The 17,586-nt window shown below is 42.1% G+C and overlaps 3 protein-coding genes across 4 annotated transcripts; 1 reads left to right on the top strand and 2 right to left on the bottom strand.

The window, feature by feature from the left end:
* Positions 1 to 401: 401 nt before the first annotated feature.
* Positions 402 to 4,041, bottom strand: LOC120825984 (tapasin-like). Its single transcript, XM_040187887.2, has 8 exons — positions 3,884 to 4,041; positions 3,222 to 3,404; positions 2,545 to 2,793; positions 2,099 to 2,458; positions 1,615 to 1,938; positions 1,252 to 1,353; positions 1,061 to 1,089; positions 402 to 901 (listed from the first exon to the last, which is right to left on the bottom strand). Exons 1-8 carry the CDS (start codon positions 3,942 to 3,944, stop codon positions 890 to 892), a joined length of 1,320 nt encoding a protein of 439 aa, XP_040043821.2. The 5' UTR covers positions 3,945 to 4,041; the 3' UTR covers positions 402 to 889.
* A 1,638-nt stretch (positions 4,042 to 5,679) lies between these two features.
* LOC120825987 (H-2 class I histocompatibility antigen, D-D alpha chain) lies at positions 5,680 to 11,399 on the top strand. Of its 2 annotated transcripts, none has more exons than XM_078080709.1 (7): positions 5,680 to 5,854; positions 6,975 to 7,241; positions 7,995 to 8,273; positions 8,749 to 9,045; positions 9,643 to 9,756; positions 10,104 to 10,199; positions 10,520 to 11,399. In XM_078080709.1, the coding sequence occupies exons 1-6, from the start codon at positions 5,785 to 5,787 to the stop codon at positions 10,178 to 10,180; spliced, it is 1,104 nt and encodes a 367-aa protein (XP_077936835.1). In that variant the 5' UTR covers positions 5,680 to 5,784; the 3' UTR covers positions 10,181 to 10,199; positions 10,520 to 11,399. The 2 variants fall into 2 exon arrangements, with proteins under 2 accessions (XP_077936835.1, XP_077936836.1); XM_078080710.1 differs by having other exon boundaries at positions 5,695 to 5,854; positions 10,119 to 10,199.
* A 1,700-nt stretch (positions 11,400 to 13,099) lies between these two features.
* Positions 13,100 to 17,551, bottom strand: LOC120825989 (proteasome subunit beta type-8-like). The gene is made up of 6 exons (XM_078080712.1): positions 16,703 to 17,551; positions 16,302 to 16,443; positions 16,032 to 16,143; positions 15,591 to 15,720; positions 14,531 to 14,735; positions 13,100 to 13,534 (listed from the first exon to the last, which is right to left on the bottom strand). The coding sequence occupies exons 1-6, from the start codon at positions 16,850 to 16,852 to the stop codon at positions 13,446 to 13,448; spliced, it is 828 nt and encodes a 275-aa protein (XP_077936838.1). The 5' UTR covers positions 16,853 to 17,551; the 3' UTR covers positions 13,100 to 13,445.
* Between the last annotated feature and the right edge of the window lie 35 nt (positions 17,552 to 17,586).

Here is a 17,586-nt window from a genome sequence, read left to right as displayed (position 1 = left end):
CCACTGGCAGCAGTGGAGATGAGCGCGCTTAGAAACAGTTAGAGAGGAGTGGTGTTCGCCTACACACGAATCTTTATACATACATCGGATTATACCGATGCAAAAATGTTAGAAACGATGCACCGCGATTCATCCCACAAGGTATCCGGTGCACACTTTTCTGATCCGGGTCATCGCATCGTGAGCTTTTACGCCGATGCATCGATGCAAACCGGTGAATCTTCCCATCCCTAATATATATATCCCTAATATATATATATATATATATATATATATCCATCCATTCATTGTCAAATCATTGTCAAATCGCTTATCCTGCAACTTAAGGCGAGAGACGGGGTTCACTGCGCAATTTGAAAACACAAGTTTAGAGTTTCTGTGTGGTAGAAATATGTGCTCTGTTTATATCATTTGCTCAAAACTTTATAAGTTTGATAGTATAATACCCCAGAAGCATCATTCTTTCAGATACATAATGAGATCAATACACAAACCACAAACAACAATGCCACAATATACATATATTCCCTTTTCAATATTTACAAAAAGAGGATTCTCTTTGTGGGTTTTGACAGTTTGGTCTAATATGATTTTTTTGGTCTCATATTATTTACAAAATATTTCATTTTAGTTTTCTCTCTTAAATATAAAGGAGAATCATATAGAAGGATTAACATATTTCATTAGGCAGTAACAGTGGGAGGCCGATATGATATAAACAGCTGTATCGCTTTAAAGTGAAAGACATAACAAGAAACAACAATAATAAGAAACAAAAAACATTCTCAGACTGAGCCGAAGCCTTCCTCACTGATGCCTTAGTAGAACCAAAAACAGGCGGCTCGGTTGGTTCTGTTTCACACGTCCCAGCAGTGGACTTCAGTCTTCTTTACTTGTCCTTCTGTAAGTGGAAGCAGTAGAAGTCGTTATTGAACTGAGACGTACAAAACAACTACGAGGTTCCAGGGTTATAAAAGCGTATGAGTGGACCAGTGGTCTGTGTGGAAGCATCCAGAATGATACATTTGTGATTAGTTAATAGTTTAAAAAGTATCATTACCTTTTCTCGTTGACCAGCCTCATCTGAGCCTGTGTGCAGTGAAAAGACACAAATGGATTAAAAACATCTTCATCAATCTTATTAAGTGAAAATGCTGAGACAGAATCAACCTGTCTGGTAGTTTCAAATAAATAAATGGGTCAATCAATTATTAGCTCATTACGTGGCATTCTGTCGGCGTCCTTTGTTACCTGAGCTGGTGACGGTCCAAGAGACAAACTTGATGAGACCGTAGAGCACCAGCGCTACACCGACCATTGCCATGGAGTCCTCGATGGACGGGGAGCTGAACCCTGATAGGACGAGAGACGAGTTCAAGCCTTAAATACGTCCTGCACGTTGACGTCCATCTTAGTGTTTGAGCTTGATTCAAGTCATTTATTTTATATTCCATCGCATGTAGCAGATGTGTTGAAATGTTTCTGCAAGTTTTACATTCACTTACGTTCCTTTTCTAATTCAACCAACAGAGAAATCCCCACCTGGCCTCTTTTTATTAAACAAAGTCCACTAAACAAGCTTAACGAATGACTCAGTACATTCTTCAGCATTACCAATGACGTTGAGGGTCACGCTGGCCCGCCGTGTGCCCCCGAGATGGACGGCCACACAGGTGACCTCCCCCCCTCGGCCCAGGTCCAGCTCGGCGGAGTCAAGCTCCAGCCGGGTGCTCTGGCTGTAGGTTCCGTCCCAGGCCTGCCGGTGTCCCGTTAGGCTGCCCGAGCCCAGAGGCCTGGACTTCCCATCGGTGCCTTTGAACTCCCAGCTCAGCTCCAGGGCGAGGGGGGCGAAGCCGGACGCCTCACACTGGACCGTGAAAGACTGGCCGGGGACTGCGAGGGGCAGAGGGGACGGGTGGATGGAGAGGGACGGAGGTTCTGGGTAAAAGAGGGAAAAGAGCAGAGGAGCAAAGACAAAAAGAGACCGTAAGAGAACGTTGATCACAATGTGGTCCGATGGAATCTCGGTTCTTCAGCAGCTTCTGAACTCTTCATTTCCAAATGAAAGTTGTCTTTATCCAACAGCAGTTTCCCTCACCGACGACCTGGAGCTCCATCGTCACCTGAGCCACGAGGTAGGGCAGATACACCGTGCAGATATACAGCCCCGAGTGACGCACTTTAGCCTCCCGCAGGATCAGCGACGCATTCCCTCTCTGGTGCAGGCCCTCATAGTCCAGCGTGGCCCCCTCCTCTTGGACGTCGGCCAGGCGGTCCGTTTTGCCGTCGTAGGCCAGAACCAAGCGGCCGTCCCCTCTGAACTGGTAGCGCCACTCTACGGCAAAACCCGACCCGGAGAGAGGCGACGAGGGGTCGGCCCAGAGGCCGCAATCCAGCAGCACTGGCCCCCCGAGTCTGGACTGCACGGAGACGGTTGTAGTGGTCACACTCAGGACCACTGAGGAGACAAAGAGTCGATTACATTTTGAGTGTGCGGAACAGAAATGGTCTTTTGGACTGGTCTCCTGGGTCATGAGTCATTACCTCGGTGCTCTTTGGTTGCCGTGGGAGCACGAGTGATGGTGGAGACGGCCAGCTGTCCGCTGAGGCCCTGGAGGGCAGTGGAGAACCAATCGGCCTGCAGGTAGATGGGGCTGGAGGCGGAGTCTGTGAGTGGAGATGCCCACTTGAGGGTGGAGGGCTGCGGCAGGAAGGGGTTGATCTCACACTGAGGCTTCTCCACCGAGCCTCTGGGAGGGTTGAGAGAGCGGTGGCAGAGAGTGCCGGCTGGGTCTGAGGAGGTTGTTGTGGTTAACAGCAGGTTTACAGATACTCAAACTATTGCTACTTTATAAAACAGAGAATCTAAAGAGGGAGATTAATACTACGCCTGCTTAAAAAATGTGTACTGATAGTTTTTTCCTTTTCTGATTCCTTCTTAATCATTTACCAAATTCCTGGCTGAGAAATTCAAGTTCAAGCCTGGAGGAAAAGAATGGTGTAATTAAGCAACATTGGACTCATATATCCAAACATTGATGGGATATTAAACAAGAAAGGTATCTTCTATCCACAAAGACACATGATCGGTGCGTTTGTGTAGCATAACTATTTAACGCTCTCCGATTGACTTTGAAGGTTAACAGATAACTACACACAGACACACACACTCTCTCTTCCACATGTACACACATGCTGCTCTGTGTGTCACCCGAACTGACCGGTGATGAGGTAAACTCTGTCGGGGTGGATGTCGGGTGGAGCCTGCTGGCTCTCTGCAGGGTGGGGGTTGGTTTGGATGTGCAGAAGGGATTTCTCCAGGGTCGTGGCTGCAGCGAGACCTCCTCCTCGACCCGTCTTCTCCTGCACAAACCAGCACTCCAACACAGGACAGCTGCTGCAGGCTGTGGACCAATCACAAGAAAGGATCGGTATCAGGAACAGCAATATCATCACATTACACTAAAGGATGTGATTATTATTATTATTATCACTGGAACTGTGTAGCTGTGTACTCTTTAAAGTGATCTCGGTGTATTGATTATCTCTCTCCCCTCTCGATTCTGCGCGGTAACATTTCCAGCCACGAGGGGGCGCTGATGCCCTGAACGCGTCACACCAGATTCCCTTGTATGAACCTTCATTTAACAAGACTTATGTTAAAGTTAACAATTTGCAATGAACAGGAAATGGCTTAACTCATTATATCATGTGAATGTATGTCGTGCTTAGTTCGGTACATGAAGAACCCGATGGATAATGACATATAACTCTATTTTAGATGCATAGTTAAAGTTACACTTGTAATGAAGGTGTTTGGAGTGAGAACAGCAGAGAGACATTTGAATAAAAGACTCCAGAGAGCCTGTTAACGTGACGTCACCTTCACCGCAGCAGACCGCTGCTACCAGGCACAGCGTGTAGATTGTAGAGATGTTGATCATGCTTGTGTCTTCTTTTTGCCGTCTGACAACGCTGCTACACAAACGAAGTGTGATATTTTAGTTTCACTTTCACCTGCAAGCTAGAAATAAATAATATATGTTTCCGGTCATGATTTCAAAATAAAAAAACCACTATCAACGCCCAGCGATATTAAAGGTAAAGTTCGGACTGAAAATAAAATCGACTAAACTCAACGACAGAGCAACGATCAGCAGTTTTTATAAAAGAAAGAAACAGTTTGAGGTGGACAATAAGAATGTATTGAGCTCTGCCGCTAGATGGCGCCCTTTACCACAAAATAATGAACCAGGTCACCAGCATTATGTGTCCTTATGTGACCTTATTGGTTTCATTTATGGACATAATATCACCTGATTATTATTATTATTGTTATAGGAAAGTTAGAATCAATTAGTGTATTGTGTACAATAGGAATAGACACACAGCGAGATCTGAGTCTGCAGTCTGGAAGAAGTAAATGTGTTGTAGGTTTAGAGGCAGCTGGACACCTTATTACTGCTCATGTTTGATTATTTATTCACAGAAAGTATCTTCTTTGTCTCCAGAGGAATGTGGCAAAGCGAGGCGGGCAAGAAGCTTCCGGCAGAGATCTAGTTGTCATAATATGCACATCGTGGCAGAACTGTGTGTCACACACTAGACACCAAAACGAAACCCAGCGGCCTCATCAGGTGATTCCCAGAAGCGGCACAGAGGGAAGAGCTGTTCGTGTCCAGCAGAGGCGCTCTGGGACTGGTCCCGATTCCTGAAGGAGGTGCAGCCATAAAGGCCTCATGAACTGCCAGAGACAGAAAGTGGGAGAATAAATCAGGTTGCATTCTGGGAAGATTTGTTGTGATTCTCTGCTTCTGTTTGTTCCAGAGAATAAATGCTATCTGGAGAATTTAGTTTTATAAAACAATTAATAGCCCAAAATAGAAAAACATATATATTTTTCACTTCCATGTGATAAAATGATAAACTGTGTGTGTGTTTTACAGCGAGACGTGTTTGTGTGTCTCACACGTCCAAACAAGTGAGCACACAAGATGCAGCGTGCAGATGTTCTCAGAGGGAGGCGTGTGGCTCAGTGGCAACTCAAACTAGCATGTTATAGGTTTTATTTGAGCCGTCTGATGTAAATAACAGCAGCATTAGTCTCAGGTTTTATAATAATGTTACTTTACACATGTGTAGGGTTGTATTTTTATGCCACATTACAGTTAAAAAAGGTCTAAATAGTTGTAAACAGAGAGCTGGGACGTCCCTGGTGGACTACACGGTGTTTCAGGAGCTTTACAAAGTATCTCTGAATATTTAGAACATGTACTTGTGAGGAGCAGCAGAGCTCAGTTTGTTGGTTCCACCCAGGAAGAATTTTCCAAATCTTCTTTGGTAATACTGAACCGCTTATTCTGCCATCGACTCTGGTTTGGTGTAAATGAATTAAATCATGAAAAGGAGGAAGCTGAAAGACGACAAGAGAAGACACTGAAACACACTTGTGTCATAATTTATTATAATTTATAGAAAACTAACATGTTTTAGAAGAAGTCATATGATTGTGGTTTTATATGTATGTAAAGAATATGTGAATAAGGATTGTGTGCCGCATCTCTCTTGTTGTGTGTTCAGTCTGAATTAAGTGTTCTCTTCCTACAACAACCTGTTTTCTTTGATTCCACCTAGTTACTGATGACGTAGAGCAAATGCTGGATTGTGATTGGTCAGAATCGAGCTGTAGAAGCACATTGAAGTCAGCGGTCCTCCCTCTTCTCCCTCAGTCGGCGTTTGATCCTTGAAGAGAAAGTGAAACCTTAAAAACAAGCGGACGTTAAAATGCGACTTGTCGGGGCGGAGATCTCGGTTCTGTCTCTCCTGATGATGAGCCTTCACGGCGCTGCAGCACGTGAGTTGACGCTTTGTTTAATGAGGTGTTTGATTGTAGAAGAAGAGACGCTTCGTGTCTTCATAGGCCGCAGACATCAGCTGAAGTGTCTCTGATGTCTCTGATGTTTCGCTCAGGACTCTCTCGATGACGACAGACAAAGTTGTAAAAAGTAACACATGTTGTCAAAGTGCGCGAGTGTTTCCTCTCGTGAGTTTGTGTGAAGGACAGAAGCGTGTTTGTCTCACTCTGCTGTCTCTGTCTTCGGGACATTAAACGGACGGATCGCTTTTTATTCTCGGACAGATTTACAAAACATTTTGGTGACCAGTGCTAAAATAAAAACTCATAAATATGAATTGAGACACATTCTAATCTAATCTAAATCTAATAGAAACTAAAATAGATACAGATTTAATATAGTTTCCTAAATATAATGCTGTGTCCATCTGTTCATACTTTAGTTTTTCACAATTATATTTTATAGTTCAACTTAAATATAGAGATAAACAAGAAACTGGTCAGGTTAGTTTCTTGTTTCTAAATGGTTGAATGAAAAAAGGAAAATCCTTCTACTCAAACAATTTAAATCTTAACAATCTCAACAACAAAATGAATACGTTTTGATTTGAATATAAAAAATGTTAACAGAATTAAAAGATCAAATAAATGACCTTTGAACTTGTTTGTGTCTCCACTTCTCTTCAAGAAACTCAGATTTCAAAAGTTATTGTTTAAAACCTCAAGACGAAACGTCTGAGGTCACAATTTATGACATAAAACAGTTTGATTTGATACGATCAAATCAAATGTCAATATAAGGAACATTATACAATAATAAGAAATCTGGTTTTACAAACTGATTTCTATGCGTAAAAGTCAGAAACACAAATGATGATCTCAATATGTGAATTGTTTAATATTTCATTTTAGAATATAATGTTTTTAAAAGCTGAATCATCATAAATATCAAAATAAACATTTATTTCTGTATTTATTGAGTTGTTAAACACAGCAGATGTTATCAGGGTGTCTTTGATGTTCTGTGTTTCTATTTAATTCTGTGTGCAGGAAAACAACATAATTATTGATTAATTAAAGTGTGACATCAGAACTGATGATGATTCCTTTTTGGTTCCAGTGACTCACTCGCTGAAGTATTTCTACACTGCGTCCTCTGGAGTCCCAAACTTCCCAGAGTTTGTGATTGTTGGGCTGCTGGATGAAGTTGAGTTTAGTCACTATGACAGTGACACCAGGAGATCAGAACCCAGACAGGACTGGATGATCAGAGTCACAGAGGACAATCCTCAGTACTGGAAGAGGGAGACTGAGAAGTCTATGGGCCAACAGCAGGTCCGCAAAGTCGACATGGAAACAGTGAAACAACGCTTCAACCAAACTGGAGGTTTGTTTATGTTTCACACTTTTTGTTTATATTTGCATCCTTTATGTTATTAGTACATAAACACACACACACACACACACACACACACACACACACACACACAGATTAAACAGTCTGAGATCTTTTCTTGACTGAAACATTTTCTGCTTCCAGTTCCTAAATATAAGTATATAAACACAATGAATACTTTTCCGTGTTGTTCAGGATGAAGAAGATTTCCTCTCATCCTGATTAGAACTCCAGCTTAGATTAGATGAGCTTTACTTGAGCTCAGGGAGTCGATGCTTCAGTATTTCATTCCAGGTTTTATCAGATGACGTCCAACATGTTCTAGTTGAGGTTCCTCACTGAGACGACTTCTTCCTCTTGTCTGTTTGAAATGGTGATGAATGAAATACTGCTCAGTGTTGTTCACACTGAAGAAGCACTTCCAAGGTTTCATCAGCCTCTCTGACATTTTACAGTGTGAACAATTCATGGATTCATTAGAAATAGTTATTACATCATCTGCAAAGACAAGAATAATTAGTTTGAGCCCAAAATCTGGAGTATGATACAGATGAGAGTTAATGAACTAAAGTGGACTGCAGTGAGTTTAGAACAAACATTCAGGATATTTAGTGTTGAAACATTGAATCAATTAGTCGATGAACAGAAAATGAATCAACACGAATGTTGATAATTAGATGATGACTGAAGTCTTTTATCAAGCAAATATGTTTCTCTCTCTCTCTCTCTCTCTCTCTCTCTCAGGTGTCCACATTGTCCAGAGGATGGCCGGCTGTGAATGGGATGATGAGACCAATGAGGTCAAAGGTTATAATCAGTATGGTTATGATGGAGAAGACTTCATATCATTTGACCTGCAGACAGAGCGATGGATCGCTCCAAAACAGCAGGCTGTCCTCACCAAACAGAAGTGGGATCAGAACAGAGCTCGGACAGCATACAACAAGAACTACCTGACTCATGAGTGTCCTGAGTGGCTGAAGAAGTACTTGAGCTACGGGAGGAGCTCTCTGATGAGAACCGGTAGGATCACATGACCTGATGTCCTTCCATGGACACGATGCTCATATACCTTCTGTTGTTTCATAGCAACATGTCAGAGACACACAGAGACCCACTGTGTCTCCCACATTTCTCCCCCCTCACCTCCTTCTCTCCTTCACTGCACTCCCTCCCTCACTTCCCCCCTCACACCTGTCCCCACTCTGTCCCTCCATCCTCTTTGTCTCTGCTGTGTTTCTGTCCGTCTCACTGTCTCTTTACTCTCTCTCACACACTGTCCTCCTCCCCTTCCAATCCGTCTCCCCCCTCTTCATCTGTTTGTCTCCCTTCTTTAATCAATGAAACTTTAAAGACATTTCATTCTTTTAGTGAACTTAAATACACATAGTTGAGTGTTAAAGAGGCATTTTAAATACATCAAAGATGAATGATATTAATACACTAAATATCATTGATAATAATAAAGATGTAACCTGTCCCTCTCTTCTGTCTCCAGAGCGTCCCTCGGTGTCTCTCCTCCAGAAGACTCCCTCCTCTCCAGTCAGCTGCCACGCTACAGGTTTCTACCCCGACAGAGCCTCCCTCTTCTGGAGGAAAGATGGAGAGGAGCTCCATGAGGACGTGGACCTCGGAGAGATCCTCCCCAACCACGACGGGACCTTCCAGATGAGGGTTGACCTGAAACTGTCCTCCGTCCCTGCTGAAGACTGGAGGAGGTATGACTGTGTGTTCCAGCTGTCTGGTGTGGACGAGGACATCGTCACCAAACTGGACAAGACCAGGACCAACAGGGGTAGGTCTGAGACCCGGAGCGGTGAAGGAGGGAAGCAAACATCCACTTTGTCCACTTTGTGTGTTTTAGATTTGGGAAGTTTTGTTTTCTTACATTTCTAGTCTAGTTTTTATTTGTAGTCATTTTAAGACTCGGATCAGAATTAAACACAGCGAGAGTTATGAACACTGTTTACTGGTCTAGATTAATATATAAATGTGTCAATATTTGGTTCATTTCTCTGTAAATAAGTGTATTCATCCTTTTGTAAACTCATTCCAGGTAAGAGCTTTATTTGAGTCCGTGCTGAACTATTGTAACGTGTCACCACAATTCAGACGTTGTAGAATCTGCATTCACACAACTACTGGTCACTTAAAGATGAGTAGACAGAATGATTAAACACGTGTATTAATACATCTATCCATCAGTGAATCAGACAGAGCAAAGTTCAGGAAGGAGGTTGAATATGTGTCTCAGTCATCATGTGCAGACGGCATAAAGAAATGACGTCACATGGTGTGTGTGTTCAGGTCTGCTGGATAAGTGGATCTTCTTCTCTTCTGACCTGCTTCATCTGTTCAGCTTGAGACTCTTTGATTGTTTTGTGCTCCACAGAGAAGCCTGCTGGCTCCACCTTCATCATCATCATCATCATCATCATCGCTGTGGCTGTTCTTGTCGTCATCATCGCTGCTGTGGTTGGATTCAAGGTTCACAGAAAGAGGAACGGTGAGAGAGACGATCAGAGACACAGTGTTGAGGAGCATTTGATTTTAGGCTTTGAGTTGATGCTTTTATCCAGAATGAGACACTGAAGCAACTTTCACCAGTCACACTTATAAAACCATATTTGCTTTTATTCTGCATTTATTGTTTAGTGCCATTTTACTTTTAGACAATTCTGTGATTGTTTTGCACTTGAGACACTTAAACGTAGTTAGTTGTTTCTTCAGGCTGTTGTTGAAAGTAATTTTAACTTTTAGAGGAAGAAATAGGTTAAAAAACTGAGATTGTATCTGCTGGGAGGAAGCTGTTAGAACACTAAACACTGAAATTCTCTTTGCTTTTTATTTCAGCCCAAGACTCTTCAGCCAAATGTCCTTCTTCTACTGACGGCTCTGACGTCACTGAGGAACTGAACCCTAAACCTTGAAGTCGGCGTCCTGCACACAGTGAGTAGCTCCACGTGGACATGAACTATTCACAGCTGCTGTTCCACAAAGCTGCCCTCAGTATGAGCACAAGGAGCTTCTCATGTAAAGAAGTCTTTGACTTTTTCTACAACAAAGGTGCAGTTTGGTTCCGTGAGACGTGAGATTATTAAGAGAAAGACACAGAAAGCTTCACATCAGCTCCTCAGATAAAGTCTGATATTCAAAGCTCTTACATTAACTTCTAGGAACTCACTAACACATGTTTATCAAAATGGAGTCAAAGTAGTTTGTGGTAAATGATTTAGTTTTCTCTTTTATGTATTTGTTTCTCTCTTTAGGTTTATGGGTGAATGTTGCTCTGGATCAACAAGCGATGCTCCACATTCTTCTCCATAAACTGTCAATTTATGGCTCATCTTTCATTTAAACGTCTGAATCAGGGTTGGTGAACATCTGGAAACTGTGAGGAAACATCAATAGTCACTTTTAATTATTTGGGTAGTTTGGTTTTAATAAAAAGGTTGAAATAAAATAAAACGAGGATGATTATTTTAGGAGACGTTCAAATCAATGAAAGTATCAAAGTGCTCACAGACTAGTGTGTTCATCTCAAACAAATCCACCATATTTACTCTTTGATACTTCTGCTGTTTGGGTTGAATCATTGTGGGTAACAAACATGTAAACACACACACACACACACACACACACGTTGGGTTCCATCACTGGGGAAACACTGCAAACACATCAGCGACATCCAGACACTCTGTGAGCTGGTTGTCTGTCTGTCTGCGTCTCATGCTGGTGAGAATCCATCCATCCCCAACACACACACACACACACACACACATACACATACACACACACACACACACACACACACACAAAATATTGACATTAAAACAACATTTATTTTCTGATTGTGTAAATAGTTCGCTTGTATTTTTCTTTGCAGTAGATTGAATTTAACAGGTTGAAGAAAATAATAAGTTGAGGGTTTTCTGAATAAATCAGTATGTTTATTGGTTCATAACATCTTTTGATCACTTTTAAAGTATCATATTATTTAAATTTGGGATGTTTTCCTTCTTGGTTTCGTGGGAGTTGAACAGTGATGCTCTGAATCACTTCTTGTTTTGTAGATGAAGGTGGAATGAAGTTGCTCCATTTCCCCTTTTTGTACCTTTGTCCTGCTGTTCAATAAATGCTCCAGATGTTTGTGTGTTGTTGTGATTCCATGTGCTTCCCCTCTGTGACTGCAGCCACAATCACATGCATGTTGTTTCCCTTTGGACTCTAAACGTCGTGTTCTTCACTTCACTGGTTTAAAGCATGCTGGGAGTTGCTGCAAATGGAAGACTCACATCGCCTGAGATCATTTTATCGTAACAAAATAACATTTGTAAATCCTGCGTCTTATCAGCACATGTTGTGGTCGTAGTATCTACAATGATCTGAATATTCAGTGTTCTCTGTTGTCTCTGAGGATAAATGGACGAGTCTTTGACCTGCAGACGTCCATCAAAAGAGCAAGAAGAGTGAACATTTTAGGGGCAAAGCAGTGATTCTTCACAGATATCTGAAGAGGGTTTTACTTTCTATTAAACAACAAAACATGAGACGCATTGATTAAGATCGTCCTCATCAACACGTGTGTGAAATGATTGAACAGCATTGAGGGTCGACGGTGGCGCATGTGTAGAGCGGGAGCACCGGAACGAGCCCCGGCTGCTCCATGTCGGAGTACAAGACACATGACCCGTAATTACTCACCGGGATGTAAAAAAAGACATAGGTTAAAAATGTAATGTAAGTCGCTTTGGATAAAAGCGTCAGCTAGATGATAAATAATGTAACAGGACATTTATTAAAGAACACTAGCAAGTAGGAGCAGAGTTGAAACACATACAAGAAGAAATCTTATGGGACATAAAAGTAATTCATGTTGTTTGCGTTTGTTTATCGTGTGTGTTCTTGCTTTTTGTCCTCAATTTTCTTCTTTACAAACCTGTTTCACTGGAATCTGCCCGGCAACTGATGACTTTATAACGTCAGGAGATTCTTCAGTTCTGTTGCTCCTTTAAATACACTCTGTCCTTCTTATTGATGTATGTATCTATATAATGTTATACCTACACTATAAAATACTATAATGCATTGATACATTAATATATTTTAACAACACATCTTTGAAGGGCCTTTCTACTGTATTTTATATGTATACAAAATTCTTTATTTCATTACTGCTGGAATTCTGTGACCTTTGAAGTTGAACTTAAGTGAAAGAAAAGAAACATCCTCACAGACCTGTGAAGATTAAGGCGGTTAACCTTTTTTCATACAGACCGATATACTTCATTTATCAAAAGATATGTGTTGTTCTGCATGGGAACAGATGACATCACAGCCGTTCTCACAATGACGTCATTGTTCTGTTATATATTAAACTATAAATATGTAATCAACCTAAATATATACACGTACAAGTTGCCTTAAGTGATGTGACGCAGTTCATTTAATAATAATATGTATTTAATAGTCAGACTGTCACCAGTTATCAGGAACACGAGAGCTTTGAACATTTCACCCAACAGGTTTAGTTCTGGAAAGATTTGACACTTCTGTATGTTTTAGTCACATTTCACACCATAATAAAACAAAAATGATGTCACCACCTCACCAAGCATCTAAAATGATTTTTGATAGCTTTAATATTTATTTGAAAAAAGATTTATGTTACTTGGACAACAGGATTTTTTTGAAAGAAATAACATGGTTGACAGTAAAAGGACTGAAAAACTGAAAAAGAAAGAATAAAAATCCTTTAATCTAAATATCTTCATTGTCATCGACATGTGACCACCTGACTCATTTGTCCTCATGGTGAGTTCATGTCAATCATTACAGGACAGCAGGGAGCTGAGCAACAGGCTTTATTTGGGACTGTGTGTTGTTTTGGTGAAAGTATTTTAACAGCATGTCTGGTTAACAAAGAACAAACTACTACACAGAAGCACGTGAGGATCAACACACACAGAACCTGCATTACATCACTAAGAACAAACAGCAAACAATGAGCTCAGCAGCTTAGAGACAGTTTGGTTCTGTAGAGTTCAGGTTCATGTGTAAGGAAAGAAACGTTTCTACAGCATTTCTCTGCTGTGAGACGTCAGTGGGATCATTTCCAAAATCACTAATAGAAAAGTGGACAAAGAATCTTTTGGGAAGAAACGCATCATCAGTCGTGTTCAGAGTGCTGAGCATTCAGAACATTCCCTTCCTGTAGCGGTGGATCAACTCGGATACGTCGTCCTTACACACCTTTATCCAGCCGTCCTGCTGCATGTGGTACACTGCACACACACACACACACACACACACACACACACACACACACACACACACACACACACACACACACACACACGTAAGGACACAGAGGTTTCCAGTGGCCACAGACCATGACTACACACATTGCATGACTCTATTCCCGTATTTCTGATGCATCTCTTGTGAGGTCTCAGTAGAGACGGAGACGAGAACGACATCAAACACGTTTCAGTTTCTAGATCGACTCATCAGCATGAGGTTGTTTTTGTTTAATAAGGTTAAATTATTACATTTCTTATATTTACTACTTTATCATTGAACACAAAATGTTATACAATTTATTTCAAAACAGAAACTTACAGTATATTTATTTTGTAAAATTGAGGAACCACAGAGGATCGTTGCTGTTTCCATGTTAGGTTGAAACCTTCAGTCAGTTGTACATAATATATTTGACAAGCAAAAATGCCCCATAAATGCTCTTGACACAGAATTGAGGAAATACTTAATTTGCAGTGAAAATAAAAGTAAATTGTTGTCCAACTGCTGTTAAAACAAATAATGAACAGAGATGATTAAAGGGCCTTTGTGGAAAGTTTATGTAAGAATAGATGAAGTTTAATTTATAGTTACAGAGCAAAATGCTGCAGACCTCACTGATCAATAATGATTGAGGGATTCCCCTTCGGTTATTTCATTTAATTATCATCACTGTTATTTCTGGTTTTATTCTCGATTGAAAGTCCGTCAATTTCCATGTTTCCAAAGAGCAAAAAAATTAAGTGCAAATGTTCTTAGTTTTGAGGTAATTGGTCGTAAACGAAAGGACAAGTTGACATTTTGACCCTTTGATGTTGACACATGAAAGGTCACATGATCACCAAAGGGACACAACTAGTCCTGAAATGTCCCGGCAACCCGTCCAATAGTGGAGACTCCAGTCTGGAACAAAGAGAAGTGACGGAGACAACGTGGGACGGGTGTTGTTGGCTGGTGGATGTAAACCAGCGTGTACTCACTGTTGACCGCCCCTCCAGAGTAGGCGTCCCTGTGTGTGGCGTGAGCGATGCCCCGGCGGCCCAGCTCGTACGCCTCCTCCACCGCCATGTCCTCCCTGTAGCCGCTGTCCACCACGCCGTAGGCGTAGCTGCTCCCACAGCCGGTGGAGAACATGCGGCCGGACAGACGCGTCCCTCGGTCGTCCACGTAGTACAGACCGGGACCCTGGAGACACAAAGACACCCGATGGTCTGCTGGGAAATCAGCATCTCAGACACAGCAGCTGTTCCTGAGTCACGGAACACAAGCTGCTGATGATATTTGACCAACACCAGATTTAGTAAATGGTCATTTTGGGTCATATTTTAAAGGTTTAAATGAGCTGCTCTCTCCTCCTCCTTACAGATATTATAGGCTACTTTAATGGATGCATTTAGAGGCACATGCCAGCAGGTGGTTTCTGTATTCACGTGTCATACTGACATGTAGTGGATATTTGTTTGTGTGTAAGTGATTCCTTCTTACTGGCACTAACATTGTGTGATAGGACCTGTCCATGGTGGCTCTGCTCCCTGAGAGCCCCTTCCAGTCCCCACATGTCACATGTGTTAATCCATGCAAACCTTTTCCACAGCATCAACCCTCCTCCCTGTTTGGATCTCCTTTGTTTACTTGCTGGGCAGGTTTAGTGATGGAGGTCATGCAGAGGATTCAGTATTGATTTGATCATATCCAGTGAAAAGTTCCTCACAGTAACTTGTTAAATTGAGGATGCAAACCGGCAAAGAAAAGCCAACCGGTTCAATGCCGTAGGTCCAAAACTAAACGTGGGCCTGATGAACTAGAGCTACTTCACATGTTAACAAGTGACTGTAAAGTTTCTACAATGATGAAGGCAGTTTGAATATAAATAAAGCAGCAGGAGCATAAAACATCCACGTTAAACATTCTGCCTCAGAAAACAGCCTCACAATCCTCTAGTGCAGCGAGGACGTTTCTATTTCTAGGCTCTGCTTCACAGGAAGTGAAGAAAAAGGATTCTGGTTTGTTTTGGCACAGAGACCCAAAGGCACAGCTCACCTCTTTGTCCCATCCACAGATCATGCTTCCCATAGAGAGGCCCATGCCTCTGTAGCCCAGCATCATGTTGCACAGCAGCTTGGAGGCAGCAGCCACAGAGATCCTGTGGTTGCTCCTCAGCCTGTACAGCCTGGAGGGACCAAGTCACCAAACAAATGAAACATCAATCAGGGTTGTTTCCAGGGTCGACCTGTCACCTTTCATTTTACACGCATGTCCGTCCAAAATATCACCACTGCATCATTTCACCGTTAAACATTTGTGTGTTGTTATCTTTTGCTCTGGATACTTAGATTAAAGTTTTTTTGTGAGGTCAGTGATCAGTTAAGCCTTGAGCTTTACTCACCTCTGCATGGAACACATTGTAGTATCAATACACAGACACACAGAGCATCACATGTCAGAATGGACAGATTGATGTTCAAAGCACTGCAGACGGACCTGCATTCTTTGGCCAGGAGTCTCTCCCAGTACTGGCAGTCTGCAGCGCTGCCCGACATGGTGCCCAGCAGGTAGGGGTTGATCTCTATCACCTTGTTGACGTCGTTGGACGCTGCAGAGCGGGACACATTTGTGTAAAGAAGACATTCTGTGAGCTCAGAGTTTCTCTTGTTGCCTCATTTACTTTGTATGGTTCCGTGTTCCTCTGTGTTACATTTCAAAGCTCCACACATCTGTGATATGATGCATGAGAAATAAAAACGTGTCTACCCAAGTAACGGCCTGCTGAGGCTCTGGAGTCCACAGCCACAATGACTCCATGTCTGAACTTGAAGGCCAGGGTGGTCGTCCCGTGGTTCAGGTCTATACTCACACCACCATCACGGCTGCAGGTTCCTAGAAACCCTGAAGGCTGAAATAGAAGCAAAGAGGAGATCTCAGTGGGTGGAATCACGCGTGTAGGTGCAGTGTGTGTGTCTATGTGTGTTATTCCACAGTAACATGTAAGATGAATGCATCATTTGAAGCTGCAGGAGAAGCGAACGCGACCACAGACGCGTAAAAGACGTTGAACCACCGCGCGTCTGACGCGTCACGCTTGTTGCATCAGGATCACCTGATACGATGCAGACTTTTCATTTTGTAGCAAAACTCGGTGAAATGAGACTCACGTCTACACCCAGAGGGACAGCAAATTCCTGCGTTTTGGTCCCGAAGTTGTAGTGGTTGGTTCGGTCGAAGAGATGCGTCTGTCTGGCTGGAAGAATCTGCTCACGGAGTTCAGCATAAGACTTCAAACCAGATACTTGGAAAAGAGCCATTATGTATTCGACTATTTTGTAATTATATTCTGCTCTTTAAGTTGTACGAAATGACGAAAGTCTCTGAAGAAGCGTCACGGATAACTTCCTGGGAAGGGACGATGAATTCGAAAGTGAAAGGTTTTAAAAGCTGTTTTATTGTAAATAAATGCTAAAAGAGCCAGCTAGCTACATGAAACCTACAAGTAGACACGAATACGTTCAGCTGGTCATCATATAACTTATAACCTGATTTGATAGAAACAAATACAAGAAAACTGTGGTTAGAATCGTACTGTTAATAAAAACAACGCAGCTCGCATCGACCAATAGGAGAGCACTGTGTGTGTGTCGTCATCAGTCACTAAGCGAGAAGCAGCAATCAGGTTTGCAGAAAAGCAGAGGTCAATGACGTCATCAAAGCGTGTTTCTAAATTCAACAATACACTGTATCTACTGTAGTCGGGTTAATGGAGTATTACCGCATATATATGGCTTGAAAATATATTATATATATATAGCTGCAATATTAAATTGAACTGTATCTACTCCAGTCAGGTTGATGAAGTATTGACATATTGTCAAGATTTAGGTTTTTATTTTGTAGTTTCATGCCTCTGGTGTTCCTTAACTTTACTTCCTGCCTTGTCCTGTCATCCCTGTTGTTTTCTGCCGTGTCCATGATTGTTTCCACCTGCATCACCTGCACCTTCCCCGTGTATTTAAGCCACGTGTGTCTCTTGTCCCTTGTGGTG

Source organism: Gasterosteus aculeatus, chromosome 10, assembly GCF_964276395.1.
Source record: "Gasterosteus aculeatus chromosome 10, fGasAcu3.hap1.1, whole genome shotgun sequence".
In the NCBI taxonomy this organism is placed as follows: Eukaryota; Metazoa; Chordata; class Actinopteri; order Perciformes; family Gasterosteidae; genus Gasterosteus; species Gasterosteus aculeatus.
The sequence above is the reverse complement of the archived record's forward strand: the minus strand, read 5'-3'. Positions and strand labels throughout refer to the sequence as shown.